The following is a 22,947-nucleotide window of genomic DNA, read 5'->3' as shown; positions in this document are numbered from 1 at the left end:
CAAAGCCACAACAGCCTCTGTCCCCATGTAGCTCTGCTGCTGTGTCTCAAACCCTAACCTGCCCCCCTCCTCGGCGCCCCGTTAAATCTCTCCCACCTCAAGCCTGCGCATGGGGAAAGGACGGAGCAGAGACCGAACATTCCCTCTGTCCTAGGGAATGGGCACAAGAACGCTGCCAAAATGCCAGCCCCATCGGGATGGAGGATTCGGGAGTAGAACGATCCGCGAAGCAGCTGCATTCAAAGGCTGCAGTTTCTGCAAGGTTGGCGAGCGTGAGAACGGAGAACAAGGCTGAAATGCCTGGAGTCTTTCAGAAGGGCAGTTGGTGTAATTGGTGCAGGGAAAGGGTGCACCTCGGAATGGTTCCAGCATGGAAGGCTACGATCCGGCGGGTCTGAGAGCCAGCGAGCTCCCATTAGATGCAGCCTGGTCTCACTGCCAACCTGGGTTGGATTTGAACTGGTGACCTAGAGGCAAAAGGCTGCCCTCGGGGTCCAGCCGCTCTCTGAGCAAGCCAGGCCTCAACACAGAGGGACCCAATTACAGAAGAACAGGAAGCGAGAGAAAACAGAGTCCTTGTGCTGACTCAGCCATTTTCCTTGCACTCAGTCCCAGGGGATCTAGGCTTAGCACTAAAATATAACTCGAAGTGTGTCTAAGCGCCAAGCCTCTGCTGGGAACGGTAGGGAGGAATCAAATGGGAGATCTATCCCCCCCGGCCGTTGTAAACTGCAGTGTTCTCTTTGTCCTGCAAGAGCAATGCCGGGGGCACCTGTTGCACGCGGGGTGGTGGGCTGGGCCCTGGGGGGTTTCAGGCAAGTGGTAGCTACCTGCACTGAAGCTTAGCAAAGGCTGGGCATGGAGAGTGGAATCCAGCGGCACAAGGAAGCAGGCAGGCGGGGGGTGGGGAATCAATCCACAGTTTCACTTTGTGGCTTAGTCACTTAATTTTACGCATTGGTGGCGATGCGTCAGGCCTGGGAAACTGCAGTATTGGCCTTTTTTTTGTTGTTGTTCCTTCCTCATAATATTTTTCACTCCAAGATCCTAGGGGAGTGGGGGGGTTAACTGAGGCCAAACTCCAAGTCGGTCATTATATTCTGCCTTCTAAAATCCCCCTGAACTGTCAAATGGATACGTTGTTCCTCTTCACTTCCAGGGCGGAATTGCTGGGTAGTGTTTTGTGGCTGATAAACTGCTGTCAACTTTCACCCCAGAGGTGGCTGCAGCTCCGTCTCTCGAATGTGGATCAGCAAACTTCTCTCCACTTCATAGATGGGGTGAGTGAGGCACAGAGAAGGAAGTAAATTAGAGAAGGTTACTGAAGGTACGTTGACACAGCAAAAACCACCCAGGGCAGCAAGGCTTGGAGCCCAGGTCAACTGACTCAGGCTGATGCTTCGGGGCTAAAAACAGCTGCGTAGGTGTTCTGATCGAGCTCTGAAACCTGGAGCCATGGGGAGGGGCTCAGAGCCCAGGCTCCAGTCCGATCCGGAACAACTCCAAGGTCTTTTTTTAGCCCTGTAGCGTGAGGCCGAATCAGCTGGCCTGGACTCTGAGACTCAGAGGGTTTCTCACTGTGCAGACATATTCTGAGAAACTGTAACCGATCCCCCAAGCATCTCAAAGGGCAGATTTGAGCTGCTTGGGCACAAGGCTCCAGAGAAATGCTAAACCAAAGTATTCGTATGAGATTTCTACCCAGGCAGAGAGGCTGCTGCTCCTGGCCACAGACCCTTGGAGAGAAGAGCTGAGATATGGGGCTGACAGCTAGGAAACAAAGCAACAGTAAAAGGCTCCTGTGAGACCAGATGCCTGAGAGAGAGAATATTGCACCCAAAGCATCCCGGCCATTTGATAGGCAGAGGATTGATGGGACACCGGCCGGCTGTAATGGGAGCCTTTCCTGGCAGAGACGGGTACTGGGCATGAGAGGCTTTCAGAGACACTCAATGATAACGATCCGATCCCAAATCACCTCCCCACTCTGCATACGTCTCTCCCAGCAGCCCCCTGGGGCTGGAAAGCAGAGCTGGCAAGTTCTCCCCCTTCCACCAGCATCCCCACCACTCCCTGCCTTGTGGTAGGGTCCCCGTCAGCCCATCCCTTTCTCAAGGCCGCTGACCTGCCAGGACAGTGTCACAGGACAGCTGCCTGGCTCAGGGAGGCTTGGCGTGGGAAACTGTAAATCTGTTCTCGCAATGACCACCACCAGAGAATCGACATCCCAGAGAGGGATCCAGGAGACTCACCCAATTTGGCGGGGTGATTATAATCAAGCTGAAATTTGGGGCCAGTTTAGTGAGGGGTGTGCAAACCATGGCCGAGTTTGGAGAGAGACGGGTTTCTTGATCTGTGGGTTTGGGTGAAAACTGGATTTTTTAAACAAAGGAGGCTGGGGGCTAAGTTTTACCTTTGGTTCATTCCGACTCCAAATGAAACAAACAAAACCTATTTTTTTAAAACGTGAGTGAAACCCACAAAGACAAGGCTCAGCACAAGCCCATTTGAAGTGCAACTGCCACATCCCCTATCCGCCCTGCCCCCCCCCCCCCCCGAGATGTGGGAGATGGCACGGGGACGGGTCTCTCCCACTCACGCAGCAAGATAAATCCACCACCTGGGAGCGGAGCGGCCCTGTAGATGGGCTCTGACCCACATTGAATCCCAGAAGTGTACGGCAGGAAGGGACTGCGAGAGGCCCTCTAGTCCAGCCCCTCCCACGCTAAGGCAGGAGCTTAAAAACCTTTTCAAAACACTGTCTCCAGCTGTTTGGATTCTCTGGGACGCGTCTGGTATCAGGCAAGAGTTTCTGTACATTCCCCAAACACCCGGTGCTCTGTCACGGATCCACCCTCAGCACAAGGCAACCACGCTTGGCTGAGTGCTCCTTTTACATACACTTTGGGCCTCTCCTCGCCCTGGGAAAACTGCCCAGCCAATGTTGGAGCCAGTTGTGTCTGGGCAGGCAGTGTGGGACACCTTTAAGGGTGCACCCCTTCTCTTGCAGGAATGAGTGGCTCTGGAGAGGACCCACTACCCACACTCCTGGGCAGGTGGATTCCAGGTAGCACATTACAGAGAGACACGCTTGAGCTCCAGAGGATGGAAACTGTCCCCCGTGATCTCTGCCAGATGATGCAAGAGACGCAGGTGCCAGCCTCAAGCTGCCACTTCCCAGGTTCTTCTCACAAAACCGCAGGAGCCAGGGAGAGGTGGTAAGAAGCTGCAGAACGATCCAGGGATAGGGGCTGCCAGCCCAGCAGGCATGGCCGTAAATAACCAGTAACATTCCATTTGGCCTCTGAAACGCCAAACCGGCAGCCAGTTGGCTCACCCACTGCCTCTCCAAAGAGCCACCTCTACAACTCCCGTGGCCTCCCAGCGCTGGAGAACCTGACTGCACACAGCGGCTTTCCCCCTCGAGGATACCAGAATACTCCACAAACATCAGGCAAGCCTCCCAGCTGCCTCCTGATCAGCTCAGTATCCTTGCATTTTACAGCTGAGGATGCCACAACACGGGAAGATTAAGTGACTTGATCAAGGTTTTGGAGCAAATCAGTGGCAGAGCTCAGCACTCATAAGTCCCAGGAGTTGGTGAGCAGGAACAACATCCCCTCTCTTTACAGAGCAAGAAGCTAGAGGCCCTGCCTGGTGTCACGGAGTCACTGGGCGATGCTCTCTAACTGCTCCCCACCAAGCCAGTCAGGACTTTGGGGAGCCTCCTCTCCATTGGAGCAGACTTGTTCAGGGCAAGAAGCTCACACAGCTTCACCTCCTGGGTCTCTCCTTGGAGCATTCAGCATCCTCTGCCCCTCCGTGCGCTTCCCACAGCGAGTCCACCCCAGCGGGGTCCTGGGGAAGCCACAGGGTCCTGCACCCCCACTTCGCAGTCAGACGTGACTCTCAGCCAGCCAGTAAAACAGAGGTTTATTCGATGACAGGAACAGGGTCTAAAACAGAGCTTGTAGATATAGCGAACCGGACCCCTCAGCCGGGTCCATTCTGGGGGGCAGTGAGCCGGACCCCCAGGTCTGCCCTCCACCCCTGACCCCAGCCAGCTCCAGACTAACAACCCCTCCCAGCCCCTCCTCTCTGCTCAGCCCCTTTCCCGGGCCAGGAGGTCACCTGATCCCTTTGTCTCCAACACCTTCAGCTGGCACCTTTGCAGAGGAGGGGCCCAGGCCATCAGTTGCTAGGAGACACAGTGTCAGGCACTTAGGTGCACTGGCCCTTTGCTCTGCCAGATACTGAAGAACTGCCATGGGGACACTGAGGCACCAACACAGTATTCAGAGAAAACATTAAGAACATTCCCAGTTCGTCACACCTGGCACCTCCCGTGCATGTACAAAGTGCAGCGTTCTGACCTAGCGGCATTTCACATCCTCCTGGCACGGCTATAAGGGACCACCCAAGGTGTGGGGCCAAGGCAGGCAGCACAGGGGCTGCCTAGGTGTGTGCAGTGCCTGTGCTGGACTCTGTGATAGAGGCTGCGTGCACAGCCTCTGACACTAGACAGGGCGTATTGGCCATGCCCTGCCATCACATGGGAACCGCTGCTCGCCATCAGAGTCCCTGTTGATAGGAATCATCTCCTGGGGAGACTCCTGGCTTCCCCTAGGCCGTCCAGTCCACGCCTCCATCCTCCTCCCCGCTCGTACCCTTCAGTGGCAGAGCACAATCCGCAGAGTCCATCCATCATCCCACGCACCCTAACAGTAATGCACGGAGAGGGACTGCCGAAACTCAGTCTGAGGAAGGACGCTCTAAATATTTCATGGCTCACTCCCCTGGGCCCATTCTCTGTAGAGCAAGGCCCCTGGGACAGAGAGCATGCACTTCCTGTGGGAGGGGATGAGTGCCTCTCTGCAATTTTTAAAACCTCAAGGTCTGCTTTTGTGGAGTCAGGAGGCCTGGGCTGCAGACTGCAGGAGGCCACGGATGTCTCATCTGAGCTAGCCAAATCGTCGGACCAGGATCTGCAAGAGTGACCACTGGTTTGGGGGGGGGGGGAGGTGTCTTAGGTCCGCAACTCTAGGGTGTAAGTTTCACAGGCGCTGAGCAACCCCCAATGACCTCCGGAAATCCGGCCCCAGGGTCGGGGGAGGGCACCCAATCACTGCGTAACCCCAAAACGGGGCCTTAAGCTCTCTGCTCCTCAGCCTCTTAGGGACAATGCTCACAGGGTGTAGTGAGCCTTAATGAAGAGGAAGACAGCCTAACAGTTAGATCGCTACTCTAGGACTTGGGGTTCGTGTCCCTCCTCTGCCACAGACTTCCTGCATGACCTTGGGCCAGTCACGTAGTCACTCTGTGCCTCAGTTTCCCTTCTATCCAGGGATAATGGCACTGCTGCACAGGAGTGCGGTAAGGCTAACAAATTAACAGGCGGGAGCCAGCGTGCTGATACTAGAGATGAATTTGTTGCATATGTGCTGTGCTTTGAGAGCATCAGGACTAATGGTCAGGCACCATATAAAAGACAGTGCCCCAAGAGTGAGTTTGTTCATGAGCGTTAGTGAGCTAAATTAGGTGGAATGTGGCTGGCAAACCCTCTGCTTTCTCCCTCTTCTGTTCCCCACACCTCCCCTGAAAAAACAGATTTAAAAACTGGGGAATAAAGTCACTGAATGGGCGTGCGCCGGTCCCATTAAATACACTATGCTATTGCTACCTGGGGAAAGCATTGGCCTGGTTCAGTGGAGCCGCTGTGCCTGTGCATTAAGTGGTGGTTGGAGGTATGCCGGAGCCTATGCATGTTTAATCCCCTGCTCGCTCGCTTAAGAGAGCTTCTTCAGTACGGAATGGCAGCCACGAGCGAAGGGGGAGTCCATCTGTTTGCCAACGTCCCGCGCCAATTTAGCGGAGCCATAGGGGGACTAACACACAGACGGTCCATGGGGGGAGGGCACATTGACGTGCAATTCCTCCCTGTCTAGTAAGTGAAGTACTGCGGCATTATTAAAGAACAGCAGGGCCTGACTTCTCATTAGTGTTACGGCAGCATCTCCGGGTACGTCTCCATTGCATGCTAACCCTCTTCCAGTCACACCCAAATCAGTCTGACTCAGGTCAGTCAGCACTCAGGACCCAGGTCTTAGACTCCTGCTGGGGAGGGAGGCGGGATCGGAGCCTTGGTCCCGCTCTGACGAGGGTCCAAGCCCAGTCATTTTGCAGAGTGGACCCAGGTCAAGCTGCAGACCTGAGCGAGAAGGGCTGTGTGGTGTGGACACATTAGCAGGGCTGCAAGACCAGAGTCCAGCAACCATAAACCCAGCTTCACTCTGCAGTGTGGACGCTCAAGCACAGGCTTGGAACCACCACGTCTGGGTCCCGTAGACCTGGGCTCAGGAAGTGTAGACACACCCCTACTGGTCCAGCTGTGCAAGGCGCTGCACAGTGCTACGCAAAGCAGATGCAGCGAGAGACGGGCCCTGCCGCTGAGAACTTGCAATCTAAATAGACAAGTGCTTTTATTCCCATTTCCCAGCTGGGGAAATAGAGACACAGAGAGAGTAACTGAATCCCACAGAAAGCCCATAGCAGAACCGTGTATTGAGCCCCAATCTCCTGAGTCCCAGGCCAGTGCATTAACCCCAAGGCTGTTCCTCCTCTAAGCTCCCTCGTGGCGCTGAACACAGGGCTGCCGGATGTTACGCCGGACACACTGGCTTGGTCACTTTGGTAACGCTCTGTTTCCCAAGGGCCTTGACTGGCTGTTTGCCACATTCTGCCCATTTCACAGCAGCCTCGCCAGGCCTATTGCTCGTGCTGTGGGTGTACTGCCTGCATACTGCCCAGCTAGCGTCTCACCCAAGGTGCCTCTGAGGCCTTTCCACTGACCGTGCCGGCAGCTTCCAGCCACTGGGTTCCTCGGGATGTTGGCAGGGGTCCCATGGCACACATGGACGCTTGAGGGCACATCTTCTCCCATCACGCCCTCTCCACCTGCCATCAGAGTCCGGGATTTCCCACCCCAGCCTGTCCTGCCGGCGCAGCTCATACCGATGCTCCTTCCCCAGCAGCCCCTTTCATTCGGGGCGTCACGGCAAGAGACTGCTATTAATGAAGCCAGCCACATTCACACGCACAAGGGAAGCAGGTACTCACCTGTTTTACCCAGGAGTAAACTGATGCATAGAGAAGGGAATGGACTTGACTCCCATCCAGCACATCAGAGGCAGAACTGGGAACAGAACCCATCATTGGCAACTTCCACCCCTAAACCAGGGTCCTCCCTGGCTGGGTTCTCTTTCCTCCCTGGCTTGGGGGTTCTCTCTGACTGGGGGAGATGGAAGGGTCAGCGCAGAGCAGGGAGCCGAGGCTGGGGACTGTCTTCTGTCCAAGGAGGCACAAAGCCCCTGAGTGTCCAGTTCTGGCTCTCAGGACAAGATCTCCCTTCACTGGTTAGTCTCTCCAGGGCCGTTTGTGTCACCAGCAGGGCCAGGCAACTCCAGGAGCCATGCAGACCTGGCCTGCTTTTGGGTGGTTTGCTTCAAATCCTAGACAAACCGAGTGCAAGGAAGCTCATCAGCAAACACCAGCCTCAGCTACAGAGTGTGGCCCCAGTTCAGAAATCACTTCCGCCCAGAGCTCTGGGATATTCGGGTCACCCACAAGCTCTGATGCTGAAGCCACCCCCAGTTTGCACTGAGAAGTTAGGTCTCATTTTGCCCCATCTCTAGCTGATTGAGACAAACTAAGTCTCTGGGGTGAAGCTGAGCCCAATTTGTGTGGCTGAAAGATTCACGGCTCCAACTCAGAACCAGGTGCAGTTGTGAGATTTCTATGGGACTTTCCCTTTGGGCTCATTCATGGGGGAAATCAAGTAGATCCCAACCTCAGAAAGCAGCCTGACAAAACATTGCAACACAAAAGCTGTTGGCTCATCCGGCCCCGTCTGCGTCTGATTTTCTTTGACTGGTTGCTGGTTTGATTTTGCAAATGTTCATGTCAGGGCTCTCTTTCCCCTGCATCCTCCCCGACTCTCCTTTGGAGAAAAGGCAGCTTGCACCCATCCACCTCCCAAGCCAGGCCACGTGGACCACAACCAGCCCAGGGCCAACAGGCAAGGGTCCCCATCCACATCCCACCCAGCTAAGCGTCAAGTTCAGCCCCTGCTGCCTGGCTTGCACGGGAAAGCGAGCCGCTGGGGCAGAGGAAATCGGCTGCTGCTCTGTGCAAGTCTCTGTAGGAATAGGATGCAAAGGAATAATAATAAAAAGAACCACCAAAAAATATCAGCTGTCAGCAGCCTGGTTCCCAGCCAGCATTTGCTAGGAGGGATCAGAAACACTTAACATCGGTGCCTGCCTTGGTTTCATCCCCCATGTTCACCTAGGCTGCTGAGCAGTTCCAGGGTCCAAAAAGAGACATACTGTACCTGCAAGAGACATAAGATTCTCACTGTGAAGCCTGCTGGCCCGGTAGATTCACACCCTGGCTTGCCAGGCAGTAACATCCCAGCTAGACCAAGCCCCAGGAGAATCAGCAGCTCCTTGGCCCAGCTGCATGGCCCGTGCACAGGCAACGCTCCCACCGACATGGGGGGGTGTTTAGGGCTGGCTCTGGGCAATGCCCAGCCGGGCTGAAATTGCAGCCTATAGGGGAAATGATTCTTTGTGTCAGTGCAAGGAGCTGCAGAGGCAAAAGTTCAAATCAGCAAAGTTAAGAAGAACCTTTCGCTTGCTGCTAACTGGCTTCATCTTCAAAGCACTGGGCAGACACAGGCTTTGATTTATCCCCCGGTCCTGGCAGCGTCTGCGACAGGGGACACAGTAGTGGAGCCCCCAGGGATGGAAAGTCCACCTGGGGATTGGGGCAGTAGTAGGACAAGGTGTTTGCAACCTTAGCAGCCGCACAGTGGATGGGGCTGATCAGTGAGGAGGTATGTGGCCAATGCCTCTGATTCAGAGCATCTCCCAGGAGGCCTCATCTCATGGAGCCCTGGCTCCAGAGTGAAGCTCCAGGGTAGGCCACCCCTGCCTTCCCCCAGACTCAGGAGCGAATCCCCCATGGGGCTGGGGGCATGTGTGAAAACTGCCCTGCACCAGCAAGAGTGAATCCAGCTAATTCCCCTACAGGCCAATATTACCCCCATAATATAGATGGGGGAGTCTGAGGCACAAAGCTGCTATGTGACATTCCCAAGGCCACAAAGGAAGACACTGTCAGAAGCAGGATTAGAACTTGGACTCATGACTTGGAGGCTACCACGAGACTGGACTTGCCCAGCGTCTCCAGCTAAGGGAGAGAGAAATGCTCTGTTGCATATTCTTGATCTTCTTTGTTGAAGCTGAATTACTTACAAAACGCTTCCTAGGTACAGAAGCAAGGAGACAGGATCCACAAATGCAGCAGCTCTCTGGGGCGCCAGGCTTTCGTTAAGCAGCGTACAAGATGCACAAACAATCCCTAGTAGGCTCCCATTTGCCTTCTCCCTCTGATCACGTCCTGAACTCCAGGCACACAGGTGAGATTTTAACAAGAAGGGCTGGAGGTAAAATGCATCAAATCAACACTAACAAGGGAAACAAAGCGAACATGTCCGCGGACTGCAGCTGAGCGGTGTGAGGGGGAAGAATTATAAATTTAAGGGGTTTGGTTTTGTTATTGTTATTGGTTCAATGTTCTGTAATTTGCTCCTGGTCAAATTGTTCTTCTAATGAAATGCTCCTCTAGGAAAGCAAATTCTGCTGAGCCAAGTTTTCAGTGCCCGGCAGTTTCATAACTGTTAATATAAGATAGTAGGAACCCGGTTCTTTCAGAGCAGCAATATGGAAAGTGACTAGTCAACTGCAAAAGAGGACCTGAGGGGGGACACTTTGTGTGTGTGTGTGCGTGTGTGTGTGTGTGTGTGTCAGGGTGGAGGCTGCTACCTGCAACTTATCCAAACTACTGGAGTTTGCAAAAAGCAGGACTGGAAAGCTTGCGGGAAAACAGAGAACAAATCCCTGCCTTTGGCTGCTTGTGGCCAGGGAATGCCAGGCAGTTGCAGGTAATTTTGACATTTCTGGCCCAGGAAGCGCAGTGGCAGCTGCTGCTGAGAGATGTTGTGGGAACGAAAAAGTTACAGGCGGTTTTTCCCCACCCCCAAAATACGTTTGGAGTCTGGTTCTTATTTCTATTATGGTAGCAACTAAGGCCACGTCTACACTACAGCATAAAATCGAAATTATTAAAACCGGTTTTATAAAACTGGTTTTATAAAATCGATTTTATGCGTCCACACTAGGGCACATTAATTCGGTGGTGTGCATCCATGGTCCTAGGCTACCATCGATTTCCGGAGCGGTGCACTCTGGGTAGCTCAGTAAAAGAATGAGACCAATAACTTCGATTTCCGTCCACACTAACCCTAAATTGATATAGTAATATCGATTTTAGGGTTACTCCTCTCGTTGGGGAGGAGTACAGAAATCAATTTTAAGAGCCCTTAAAATCGTTTTAAAGTCCCTTGTAGTGTGGACGGGTACAGCGTTAAATCGATGTAACGCTGTTTAAATCGATTTAATGCTGTAGTGTGGACCAGGCCTAAGGGCTGCAATGGACCGTTCGGATCGTAAGCCCTCTGGGGTTCTTTTTGTTCTGTGGTCATACAACACCGAGCACGGTGGGGCCGTAGTCAACACTGGGGCTCTTAGGTGTGACCTCAGTACATATAAACAGCCTCAATAAAGATTGGGGCCCCACTGTGTTAGGTGGTGTACATACATCTAACAAGATACAATTCCTGCTCCAGATGGACTCTGACCTAAGGGCAAGAGAAGAAATTTTGTCCCAATTTACAGAGACTACAGCCTAGATCCTCATGCAGAGAGACTCATATCTGAGACCTGGATTTGGGATCTTAACCCGGTTTTAACAGAGGGGAGCATTTCATTCCACAGTGTATAGTACCATTTAATACCCAATTTCCACAGTCCTCCACCATGACAGCACCCAGGGTTATGTCACAAGCCGAGCGTTTGTCCTCAGCTCTCCCACTGGAGAGTAACTTCCTGGAGATTTGATAGGGTCACTACCATGGTAGACAGAGCTTAAATTGATCGCACCCTTTAAATTACTGGCTTCAACATCCTGAACACAAAAACCACGTCCAAATCCACCCACCAATAAAGGCTCTGATGCTTATGAGCCCAGCCCATCAGCAAACTCAATCAAGCTGTTGTGATCTTAGATACAGCTGTGCACCGTGTCCCAGTGCTGGGGCAGATGGGGAGAGCAACCAGACCACCCAGCACCTCTGCACCTGTCCAGGGCACCTCCAGACCCGTGTGCGCAATCTGAACATAGCCCCCAAGCAGAGGGTGGAGATCAGATTCAGCCCACTGCTCTCAGCCTGCAGAATTTTAAATAGCTGGGGGACACAGAACAACTTTTAGGGTTTCTCTAAGTTCCATGATAAGGTTTCCCCTTTGAGGGCCACATAGATTAGGCAGGTCTGCGAGAACACTCAGAAACACAGTCCCAAGAGAGCTCTCCACAGCGTGGAGAGCTGCAGCATTGGGGTGAAGCCGTGTCAACTTCCTGTATCGATCGCCAGGCGGTGATGGTATTTATAGAAAGAAGTCCACCAAAAGAGAGACCAGAGACCGGAGCTTATGTTGGGAGGTGAAGAAAAGGGCAGAAAGAGACACACTGAGCTCCCCCGACCCTGCACACAGCTTTCTGGCCAGCTCTAACAATGTATAAAGAGGGATAGGATTGTCCAGATTCAGAGTGCAAGCTATTCAGGGCAGGGATTGCCTACTGCTCCGGGCTCGTGCAGCCCCTAGCACAGCGGGGCACTACTCCTGGCTGGCCCAGAGGCACTACCTTAATCAACAGGATTAATCATAACTCAGGGCTTTGGAGACATGATCTGCCCCATGCTACAAGAGCATTCCCTGCCTTCGACATCAGCCCCACTGCCTCCCCCAACCCCCTTTGAGAAGAAAAGTGGTATCTTGCCAGGTTTGCTAGTTATTAGTTCTTTGTACTCTGGTAGCGTCCTACGGTCGCAGTCAGGGTTGGGGCCAGGAGCTGTACGCTCTTAGGGTAGTTGGTCCCTGTCCCGAAGAACTTGCAATCTAGAAGACAAGACGGCCAACAAGAAAAAAACCTGGTAGCAGCACAGAACTAGTTCCCAAGGCAGGGCGTGTAATCCTTTCCCTGAATCCACACCACAGTCTCAATGCCAAGTTTGTGACGCAATAACACATCTCATGGTAAAGGTCACAGCCAGGGGTCCTAGCTGCAACTGACACAGCCACAGACCATTAGCCTTTGCTGGGGCAGGTGCGATGGGAACCTTACTGTATGTGCGCACAGGTCCAGGTGTCCCGGAGAGTTTCATTGTGGATCACTACGCTCTGCCCCTCCGCCCCTTGCGAGCACATTCGACAGGAGTCCCCTGGCGCTAATCCTTCCCAGCAAGGCCTGGCGGGGAAACAGAAGCTATCGCACAGGCATGGAAGTGGTGCAGATGAGCAAAGACAGAGAGAGAACGCAGTCCCTCTTCCAGCAGATGAGAGTCTCGTTTGAAGGCTTCCAGATCCCCACGTGGGATGCGGCAGGAGGAGGATCCAGCTAGTGGGGAGCTCGTTCTCCAGCTTCCATACGAGGAAGGGCATGTTTAGACTTCAAGGACAGAACGGGAATTGGGAAGGACAGGTGGGTAGCGCCCCGAGGACAGGACTTTGCTTGGCAGCACTGTACTGGGGGAACTAGTGGATAGTCTTGTTCCGCTGGAGTTATTTTTGTGGGGAGGGCGGGGGGAGAAGGAGGGCCTGGACGGCGTGTGCGCGCGCACCACTCTCATTACTCTCTGAAAGCAAGATTCTCCTTCCCTTTCCTCTTTCAGAGCTCAGCAAAACCTGTGTAATACACAACTACCAACCCTTCAGCACCAGCTGCCACCATTAATTCCACTGTTTCTAGCTCAACATTTGCACACACAAAAAAACCCCAACAACAACAAACAAAGAAAACAGCCACCCCAGCGAACGACTTTGAGGGTCCCGAGAAGCGTTACAGATGGCAGACCGGCTCCTCTCTGATCTCCCCCAGGAATGCAGATGCCCCGTTATCAAGTGACAAATCCATCCTGCCATCTCACCAGGCTAGCTTAAATCAGACCCACTTTCTTCCCCTCTTAACAGGCTCTGACTCAGACATTCTGTTCCCAGTTCCTACGTTCTGTTCCCACTGCATTACAGCTCCCCAGAACCAGGATGGGGCAGCACGGTAGTGACATCCTGGCACTAAACCGGCATGGCTCAGGCTCTGGCAGCAAGAGCTAAACACAACCACACGCCCAAAGGCATGGGATGCACGCACAGCACGGCCATGCTTAGCACACACATGTGCATAGGCAGAAGCCTGCACACTCAGCCTTACCCTTTCTGGTTGGTGCTGATCTTAGCTATTTTTAGGGGGGGGGGAACGTGTCTCCCACTCTCGGATGCTAAACACTCCTGTCCTCTCCCAATCATGAAGCTCCAACCACTCACCCCCCTCCACTCCAGTCTTCCATTCCCCACATCCAGCCCCACTACTTTGGCCCCCACAGAGGTACCTGCCAGCTGTGACTTATACAGGCTGCAATACAGCTCATGCCTGGATAACACTGTCTTGTGAAACGAGCCGGAGCAGGGAGAGCACAGATGCACCGGTGGCTGCCTGCTGGGTTCCCTCCTCTGCCCACAGCAATCGAGCGCATGGTACAGATTGAAGAACATGAGCTGGGCCTGCAGATAGAGCAGCCAACTGCATGGTGCAGCAGGACCCATGGTCAGCACAGGCACATCAGTGGTACATAACACTCGGCACTTCCACAGGGCTCTTCCAGCTGGAGAGCTCCATGTGCTTTAAAAAAAAAGCCTAGGGAAATGCCATGCTTTCCTCCTGTAAAATGGGGAAACTGAGGCCAGAGGAGGTGGGAGGGAACTGACTTTGCCCAAGGTCATGGATAGAGCCAGGATCAGAAGGCAGTTGTCCCAATTCCCAACTGTGATGAACTAGGAATGTTCTTAATGTTTTCTCTGAATACTGTGTTGGTGCCTCAGTGTCCCCATGGCAGTTCTTAAGTATCTGGCAGAGCAAAGGGCCAGTGTACCTAAGTGCCTGACACTCTGTCTCCTAGCAACTGATGGCCTGGGCCCCTCCTCTGCAAAGGTGCCAGCTGAAGATGTTGGAGACAAAGGGATCAGGTGACCTCGTGTCCCGGGAAAGGAGCTGAGCAGAGGGGAGGGGCTGAGGGAGGGGTGGTGAGGCTGGAGCTGGCTGAGGGCAGACATGGGGGTCTGGCTCACTGACCCCCAGAATGGACCCGGCTGAGGGGTCCGGTTCGCTGTATCTACAAGCTCTGTTTTAGACCCTGTTCCTGTCATCGAATAAACCTCCGTTTTACTGGCTGGCTGAAAGTCACGTCTGACTGCAAAGTGGGGGTGCAGGACCCTGTGGCTTCCCCAGGACCCCGCTGGGGCGGGCTCGCTGTGGGAAGCGCACGGAGGGGCAGAGGATGCTGAATGCTCCAAGGAGAGACCCAGGAGGTGAAGCCGTGTGAGCTTCTTGCCCTGAACAAGTCTGCTCCAAGGGAGAGGAGGCTTCCCAAAGTCCTGACTGGCCTGGTGGGGAGCAGTTCCAGAGCATCGCCCGGTGACTCCGTGACACCAGCCTGATGTAGTTCCTAATTTTCTGGAGATATTCTGACAGCAGCAAGCAACTTCCTTTCCCTCTTCTCAGATTCAAATCCAGGGGCGCTTTCTCCCATCCTGTTCAATCATGACGAGTCTCCTGGGGAGATGACAGGCACTTTGGGACCAGAGTCCAATCGCTGCCCACATGCCAATATAGCAAAAGCTTCCCCAGGGGAGTTCAAATCGCTGCCCTGTCTAGAAACATTCCTGCTCCTGAAGATCCAGTGGATGCGTCGAGTCAAACCCCTGGTTGGTCTGAGAGAAGCTTCCTGCTGCTTCAACTCTCCTCTTTGATTAGGCCCTGGCTGGGTCTCAGGAGACACTCAGCCGCGGGTTAATGGCACTGCAGGCCAAAATATGAGCCCCCCTACCCAAAATTAGCCAGGCACAGAACAAGGAGCATCTTTGGGAGTTTCCCCTCCACTCTCCCTATTTCACCTCCATAAAATAGAGCCAACCGCAGCTCGGGGTGTTAGCACTGTCCTGGGAGCAGAGCAATCTCCCGAGACTGCTCAGCAGGGTTTGCCCCACCTGTGGCTGAACCTGCCGATAGACCTGGACACAGCCCCAAGGGCATCCAGCAGGGGAACCAGCAGTGTCACCGCACTGGGCCCCGCTGCTGTCGGAGGAGGCCAGAGGAGCAGGCGAGCGTCTCCCCATTCAAGTCTCTCCTAAGGGCAGAGAAATGCTGCAACGCCCCCCGGTAAGAGCAGATCTAGGTAGTCATAATCCTCCTTTCTTCTCCTGCCTGCATACACAGCACAAGAGACAGTCCCTGCCCCGAAGTGCTCACAATCTAAATAGACCAGACAAAGGGGGAAAGGGAGAGAGAGGGGCACAGGTTCACCCTAGGTCATACAGGAGGTCAGTCTTAGACCTGGGACTAGAATCCTGGTCTCCCCAACCCCTGGTCTACCCACTACCCACGCAGCCTCGGCAAACCTTCGGGTGCTTTGGAAGCTCATTTGTGCTGCAGCATGGAGACTCTACGGCTCCTCCTAAGACATTCAGACTCTGTGAGCTTTAAATCAGAATACGGCAGGGGGTGCAGGGGGAGAAATCCACATTTTGCATCATGAAAAACGAAAGAGGAAGGGACCTGCCGTCACAAAGGCTCTAAATAGACATTTATTTACATGTGCAAACCTGCAACTCTGAATCTTCTGTCTAAGGCACTCTGCACTTCACACACACGCGTGTCCTTCACACAGATTTCCAGGGTGTGTAAGAATAGGCCCCCGTAGCGCCCCATTCAGCCGAAGAGTTCAACACCCTACAGGGATGAATGAGGCAGGCTGCTGCCCTCTCTTCGAGGCCGGGTTGTGCTTCTGGGGAAAAGAGTGGCACAGAGATGCAGCTCCCCTGCAAGGTGCACAAAGTCGAACAGTGGTACAACCTAGAAGAGGATCTAGCCGTGCTTCTGCCCAGTCATGGGCTCTCACCGCTTGACCACACTTCCCCTTCTGCACACACATTCATCTCTCTGCGGCGTTTTTTCGGCTCTCTTGCTTTGCACATCAAGGGCTAGATCCACAAAGGGAATTAGGAACCTAAATGCCTCTTCAGGCACCTAAGCCCAAAATGTGGCACCTCAAAGCCTCCACCCAGTTGCTGCCTAACCCCATGGGCACCTACACCCCTTAGACATCGAACTCGCAAAGTCCCCAGGGTGACATTTCTGCCGATAGGCATGCGGATGCCACATCAGTCCTGACACCCAACTCACTCTGAGTCCTCCCACTTGGCATTGCCCTACATATTTCACCTGGGGGGGCCTGACCCTGGAGGTGTTTTCAGTGGCAAACCAGCAGATCAGACTTTGCACAGAGGAAGGAGGAGGAGGTGCAAGCTGCTGGAGGAGGACGTTGTGGAGCATCCAATCACCAGGACGTACAGTAGATCTCTCGATCTCTCTCTGTCCCAAGGAATATAGACTATTTATGCCGCATGGCACAGCTTCAAGGAGAGACGGAGAGAGACCTGCCCCAGTGCTCCTTACACCCAGTGGCTGGGGCACTCACTTGAAAGGTGGGATAGCCAAGTTCCTGCTCTACACAAGGCTGGGAGTGGATTTGATTCTGGGTTTCTCCACTTCCTGGGCGAGTGTTTGAACCGCTGAGCTAAATGTGGCAAGAGGGACTCCTCCTTCTGCACACCCCCAGGGAGAGTAGGTGCAGGTGCCCAACATGGCTGTGAATCCAAAGCAGATGGAGGCATCCTCCCTCCCACCCAGACTTAGATGCCTAACTCCCTTTGGCTTCTGCTCTATCCCTCTCCTTGGCATTTCCTCTTGGCTAGCTTAGGCAGGTCCTCACTAGCCACTGACTTTTGTGGGTCCTTTTTTAGGCACTTAACATTCCCCTAGCATGGAACAGGGAGACTGGGCGACTTCCACCAGGCAGCAAGGCACACAGAATGGGCGTTGCAATGGCTAGTGTTTGAGTCACCCTTACAGATTTAGCCCTGGACTCCGATCTGCGTAATTCCAATGGTGTTCCACCCAGGGAGAGGATGGAAAGGCCCTTTCACGGGACAGACATTGGTTCCTAATTCATTCTACCTACGCAAAGAGGTTCCTAACACTTCTGCCAAGGGAGCTAGCACCCTGGGATCAGGGCAGGGAGTTGCCTACTGCCTTTTCTTCCTTTGCCTTTGCACAACTAAAGAGAAATACGGTAAGAGCATGCTGGCTGAAATAACCCACTTAAAAGAGGAAAAAATGTGCCTCTGGGACACAGAACACCTGCTCCTTGATTTATGGACCTTCTATTTACCCAGAGCACCATTGCAACTGTTTTAAGCACAAAGAAATCACAAGCTATCTAATTAGGCAGAAAGACAACTCTCTAATTTTCTGTGGCCAAGCCCCATTCCCCCCAAATTAACACCACCTGACGCAACGTTCGGAGGCCTCCTGGTCCCCCTTTCGTTCTGCAATAATTACCCTTTCTGCTGAACCCAAGAAATGCCTGCACAGCACTGGTACACACTGATCGTTAATGCCCTGCATTCTATACAAAACCAATTATGTCACAGCCGGTGCTGAGCTGGTGTCCTCTAACGCAATCACTCTTCATTCCGTGTCTCCTCAGCGCACGCACACACAAGTCCGTTCCCTTCTAAGTCACTGTTTGATAAATGACGCTGTCTCCCCTTTGCCATCCCTGAGACTGGGAGTTTGTTAATGAAATTAACAGACTCACGTACATACTAGGCAGCTCACCCACCAGAGATCTGTTACATGATTATTATGTTTTTCTAGCGCCCATCCCTGTAGAACCAAGGCATCACTGTTCCTGCCTTTCTGAAAGTACGAGTTCTTTCCAGGACAGAACCTTGGTTTGAATTTTAAGAAAAATAAACAGAAATAGTCAGACAAATGAAGGTATTTCATGTTTTCTCCCCAAGTGAGAATGGAGGGCAACTCATCCCATTTCTAGGTCTTTATTATTATTAATTATGATGATGATGTTTAAGCTGCTTTGGTTTTTAAATTTTAAAATTCCAAACAGTCCAATGAAAACCTTAGGGACAAAGTCCGAAGGGGAATTAACACAAATCGTTTGTTTCTTCAGAAATAAGGTAAACTAAGCAACCAATATCCCTTTGGCCACAATACAACCATCATTTCCCATGCTGGGAAAGGGTTGGTTTTTTTCCCAGGGGTTCCATTTGCTTTCCTGGATTATCACAGCTCCGTTATAGTTCATGACAGCAACAGAACCTCTAGCCCAGTTGATATCTAGGGAAGACAGACCCAGAAAGCGAGCTGGGTTTATGTTCTGGGTCCATTCCAGCGCTTGGAGCTAATAAACTCTCACCAATATTGTTTAAGACTAAAAAACCCACCTTTTTAATTTGAAGTCATGCAAAGCAGAAGATACCATCTCAAACTTGAAACAGAAACAAACTGAGAGGAAGTGATCTGGGAGGCATTCTCACCTCATCTGAGACTTGACACAAACAATGGAGCCCCCCCTTTTTTTTAAAGCCACAGAAGTTGTTTGTAACCCAACCTCCTTCCTCCCAAAATAAGCTGTTAGTAGAAAACACAACACACTAATCAATGGAGCGGAACATAACTTAGGCTCTTAACAATATGTACCCGGATTTGAAAGGTGTGAACTGAATTAGGGGAAACTAGTGCAAACTTTGGAAGAGTTTTGAAGCTGTATGCAAGCAGGAGTGGATTCTTTACATTCACATGGGGACAAGGCAGAGGAAGGTGGACCCCTGGGGCCTCCCCCGGCAGGTTCTGCTGGCAGTTCAGAACTCTTTAGAGGGGCTGGGATTAAGGTGGAACAGGGATTGACAAGAGAGGCCATCGGGGAGGAAGAGCCTGCTTGTGAAAGGTGGGCTGAAATGGTGGAAGGGGATCAGGAGTAGAAGCTAGTGGATATTGGCTCAAGAAAGGACTTCAGGGTTGGGATGGCATTGGTGGAAGAGGGATGGAGCAGAGGAAGGACTGGAAAGAGGCTGGGGTAGGAATCAGCCCTGAGAGAAAGGGAGTGGGCAAGGAGAACAGGGGGGCTGGTGGAAAGGAGTGGAGATGAAACCTGAGAATGGAGCCCCATGGGGACCGGCACTGGGAGACGGGCACTGTCTATGGAGACTGGAGTGGCGCAGTGAGGACTGGGATGGGGACCAGGGATGCTCCCCTATCCAGAACTCAGGCAAGAGCCTGGTAGTTGTGGGATGTGGACCGCAGGGTTATGCATGAGCCACACAATCCATGACCCCTGGGAAAGGAGGATGAGGGACCTCCTGGGGGTTAGATTGATGGGCTGGTCTTTGGGGGATTAGGGGTCAGGATGGAGATGGGGGGCTAGTTGATGGGACCCCTATAGATGAGCCAGCCTGGCTCAGTACTGGGATGAACGTGTGTAGATGGGAGCAGGGCTGGGTGGCTCTAAGGTTGGGGTTTTCCTGAAGGGTCAGGCTGGAACCCCACTCACAGGTTGGGCCCTGCCACCCCAGGGATGTGGTGCAGTTGGGGACCTAGGGGTCACACAGGGCCACATGAAGGTGGGTAGATGGGTGTCAGGCTGCGGGCACCCCAAAGAATGGCAACTAGGAGGCACCCAGGGGCCAGGGGGCAAGGACAGGTTGGGAGGCCCACAGATGGGAACCCATCCCAGGCAGGTAGTTGAAGGCTGGTAGCTGGGTGTCAGCTGGAGGGGACGGGGATGGGCACCCCTGGGACTCACATGAAGGCAGGTAGCTGGGAGCCAGGCTCGAGCGGACAGGGATGGGCGCACTCACATGAAGGCGGGTGGCCGGGTACCAGGCTGGAGGGGACGGGGATGGGCACACTCACATGAAGGCGGGTGGCCGGGTGCCAGGCTGGAAGGGAAGGGGATGGGCACACTCACATGAAGGCGGGTGGCCGGGTGCCAGGCTGGAGGGAACGGGGATGGGCGCACTCACATGAAGGCAGGTGGCCGGGTGCCAGGCTGGAGGGGACGGGGATGGGCACACTCACATGAAGGCGGGTGGCCGGGTGCCAGGCGGGAGGGGACGGGGATGGGGGCACTCACATGAAGGCAGGTGGCCGGGTGCCAGGCTGGAGGGGACGGGGATGGGCACACTCACATGAAGGCGGGTGGCCGGGTGACAGGCGGGAGGGGACGGGGATGGGGGCACTCACATGAAGGCGGGTGGCTGGGTGCCAGGCTGGAGGGGACGGGGATGGGCACACTCACATGAAGGCGGGTGGCCGGGTGCCAGGCTGGAGGGGACGGGGATGGGCGAACTCACATGAAGGCGGGTGGCCGGGTGCCAGGCTGGAGGGGACGGGGATGGGCACACTCACATGAAGGCGGGTGGCCGGGTGCCAGGCAGGAGGGGACGGGGATGGGCGCACTCACATGAAGGCGGGTGGCCGGGTGCCAGGCTGGAGGGGACGGGGATGGGCGCACTCACATGAAGGCGGGTGGCCGGGTGCCAGGCTGGAGGGGACGGGGATGGGCGCACTTCACATGAAGGCGGGTGGCCGGGTGCCAGGCTGGAGGGGACGGGGATGGGCACACTCACATGAAGGCGGGTGGCCGGGTGCCAGGCTGGAGGGGACGGGGATGGGCGCACTCACATGAAGGCGGGTGGCCAGGTGCCAGGCTGGAGGGGACGGGGATGGGCGCACTCACATGAAGGCGGGTAGCCGGGTGCCAGGCTGGAGGGGACAGGGATGGGCGCACTCACATGAAGGCGGGTGGCCGGGTGCCAGGCTGGAGGGGACGGGGATGGGCGCACTCACATGAAGGCGGGTGGCCGGGTGCCAGGCTGGAGGGGACGGGGATGGGCGCACTCACATGAAGGCGGGTGGCCGGGTGCCAGGCTGGAGGGGACGGGGATGGGCGCACTCACATGAAGGCGGGTGGCGGGGTGCCAGGCTGGAGGGGACGGGGATGGGCGCACTCACATGAAGGCGGGTGGCCGGGTGCCAGGCTGGAGGGGACGGGGATGGGCGCACTCACATGAAGGCGGGTGGCCGGGTGCCAGGCCGGAGGGGACGGGGATGGGCACACTCACATGAAGGCGGGTGGCCGGGTGCCAGGCCGGAGGGGACGGGGATGGGCGCACTCACATGAAGGCGGGTGGCCGGGTACCAGGCTGGAGGGGACGGGGATGGGCGCACTCACATGAAGGCGGGTGGCCAGATGCCAGGCTGGAGGGGACGGGGATGGGCACACTCACATGAAGGCGGGTGGCCAGATGCCAGGCTGGAGGGGACGGGGATGGGCGCACTCACATGAAGGCGGGTGGCCAGATGCCAGGCTGGAGGTGACGGGGATGGGCGCACTCACATGAAGGCGGGTGGCCGGGTGCCAGGCGGGAGGGGACGGGGATGGGCACACTCACATGAAGGCGGGTGGCCGGGTGCCAGGCTGGAGGGGACGGGGATGGGCACACTCACATGAAGGCGGGTGGCCGGGTGCCAGGCGGGAGGGGACGGGGATGGGCGCACTCACATGAAGGCGGGTGGCCAGATGCCAGGCGGGAGGGGACGGGGATGGGCGCACTCACATGAAGGCGGGTGGCCAGATGCCAGGCTGGACGGGACGGGGATGGGCGCACTCACATGAAGGCGGGTGGCCGGGTGCCAGGCTGGAGGGGACGGGGATGGGCGCCCCCAGGCGGGGGCGGGCGGGGGCCCGGCGGACTCACATGAAGGCGGGTGGCCAGATGCCAGGCTGGAGGGGACGGGGATGGACGCCCCCCGGCGGGGGCGGGCGGGGGCCCGGCGGACTCACATGAAGGCGGGTGGCCGGGTGCCAGGCTGGAGGGGACGGGGATGGGCGCACTCACATGAAGGCGGGTGGCCAGATGCCAGGCTGGAGGGGACGGGGATGGGCGCACTCACATGAAGGCGGGTGGCCGGGTGCCAGGCTGGAGGGGACGGGGATGGGCGCACCCCGGAGGGGGCGGGCGGGGGCCCGGCGGACTCACATGAAGGCGGGTGGCCAGATGCCAGGCTGGAGGGGACGGGGATGGGCGCACTCACATGAAGGCGGGTGGCCAGATGCCAGGCTGGAGGGGACGGGGATGGGCGCCCCCCGGCGGGGGCGGGCGGGGGCCCGGCGGACTCACATGAAGGCGTGGTAGATGAACGCCCAGCCGCGGGGTCTCTCCAGCACGTTGTACAGACAGTTCTGCAGGCGCCGGTAACGCTTGTGCGCGGCGGAGCGGGCGGCTACCCCGCCGGGCGGCGCTGGCCGCGGGGTCCCCAGCAGACCCAGGCGCCGGGGGCTGCCCGCGGGCGGCTCGTTCTTCTCCGTGTGCACCTCGGTCAGGGCGACGAACTCCCCCCGCCGGGGTTCGCCGGGGATCGGGGGCGGCGAGAGCATGGAGAGGTCCCCGTCGCCGGGCGGCTGCAGCCCGGCCATGGCGCGCTCACGGCGCGGAGGGGGGCCCCGGGCCGGGCCGGCTCCGCATGGCCCGAGCTTCAGGCGAGTCCGGGCCCGGGGCTGGGAGCGCTCCGCGCCCCTGGCTCCCCAAAGGAGCCCTCTCCTGGCGCCCTCCGCTGCGCTCCTGCCCCGGGCGGCGAGGGCACCGCGCGCCCCTGCGAGATGGACCGGCTCCGAGCCCGGCTGCGGCCGGTGCGCTCTCCGCGGAAGGCCGGGAAAGGAGCCCGGGGCGCCCCGCAACCTCAGCCCATGCGATGCAGTTAGAGGGGCAACACGCAGCTTCCCTCTCGAGCCGCGGGGAGACCCCCCCGCAGCTGCCCGGCTCGGCGGCGGGGTCCGACGCGTCCCGGGGCTCC

The 22,947-nt window shown here is 55.8% G+C and overlaps 1 protein-coding gene across 8 annotated transcripts in view; it reads right to left on the bottom strand.

Moving 5' to 3' along the window:
• Nucleotides 1–22,570, bottom strand: part of KCNQ4 (potassium voltage-gated channel subfamily Q member 4) — an 85,884-nt gene extending 63,314 nt beyond the window's left edge. For all 8 annotated transcript variants that reach the window (XR_003997265.1, XR_003997266.1, XM_030538697.1 and 5 more), the window contains exon 1: nt 22,275–22,570. Coding sequence is in view for 6 of the 8 variants with exons in the window: in XM_030538697.1 (XP_030394557.1) it covers nt 22,275–22,570 (296 nt within the window). In the remaining 2 variants the exon portion in view is untranslated. The remainder of the gene's footprint in view (nt 1–22,274) is intronic.
• Nucleotides 22,571–22,947: the final 377 nt, after the last annotated feature.

This window comes from Gopherus evgoodei, chromosome 20, assembly GCF_007399415.2.
Source record: "Gopherus evgoodei ecotype Sinaloan lineage chromosome 20, rGopEvg1_v1.p, whole genome shotgun sequence".
NCBI classification, from domain to species: Eukaryota; Metazoa; Chordata; order Testudines; family Testudinidae; genus Gopherus; species Gopherus evgoodei.
This window is presented reverse-complemented; position numbering and strand designations above follow the sequence as displayed.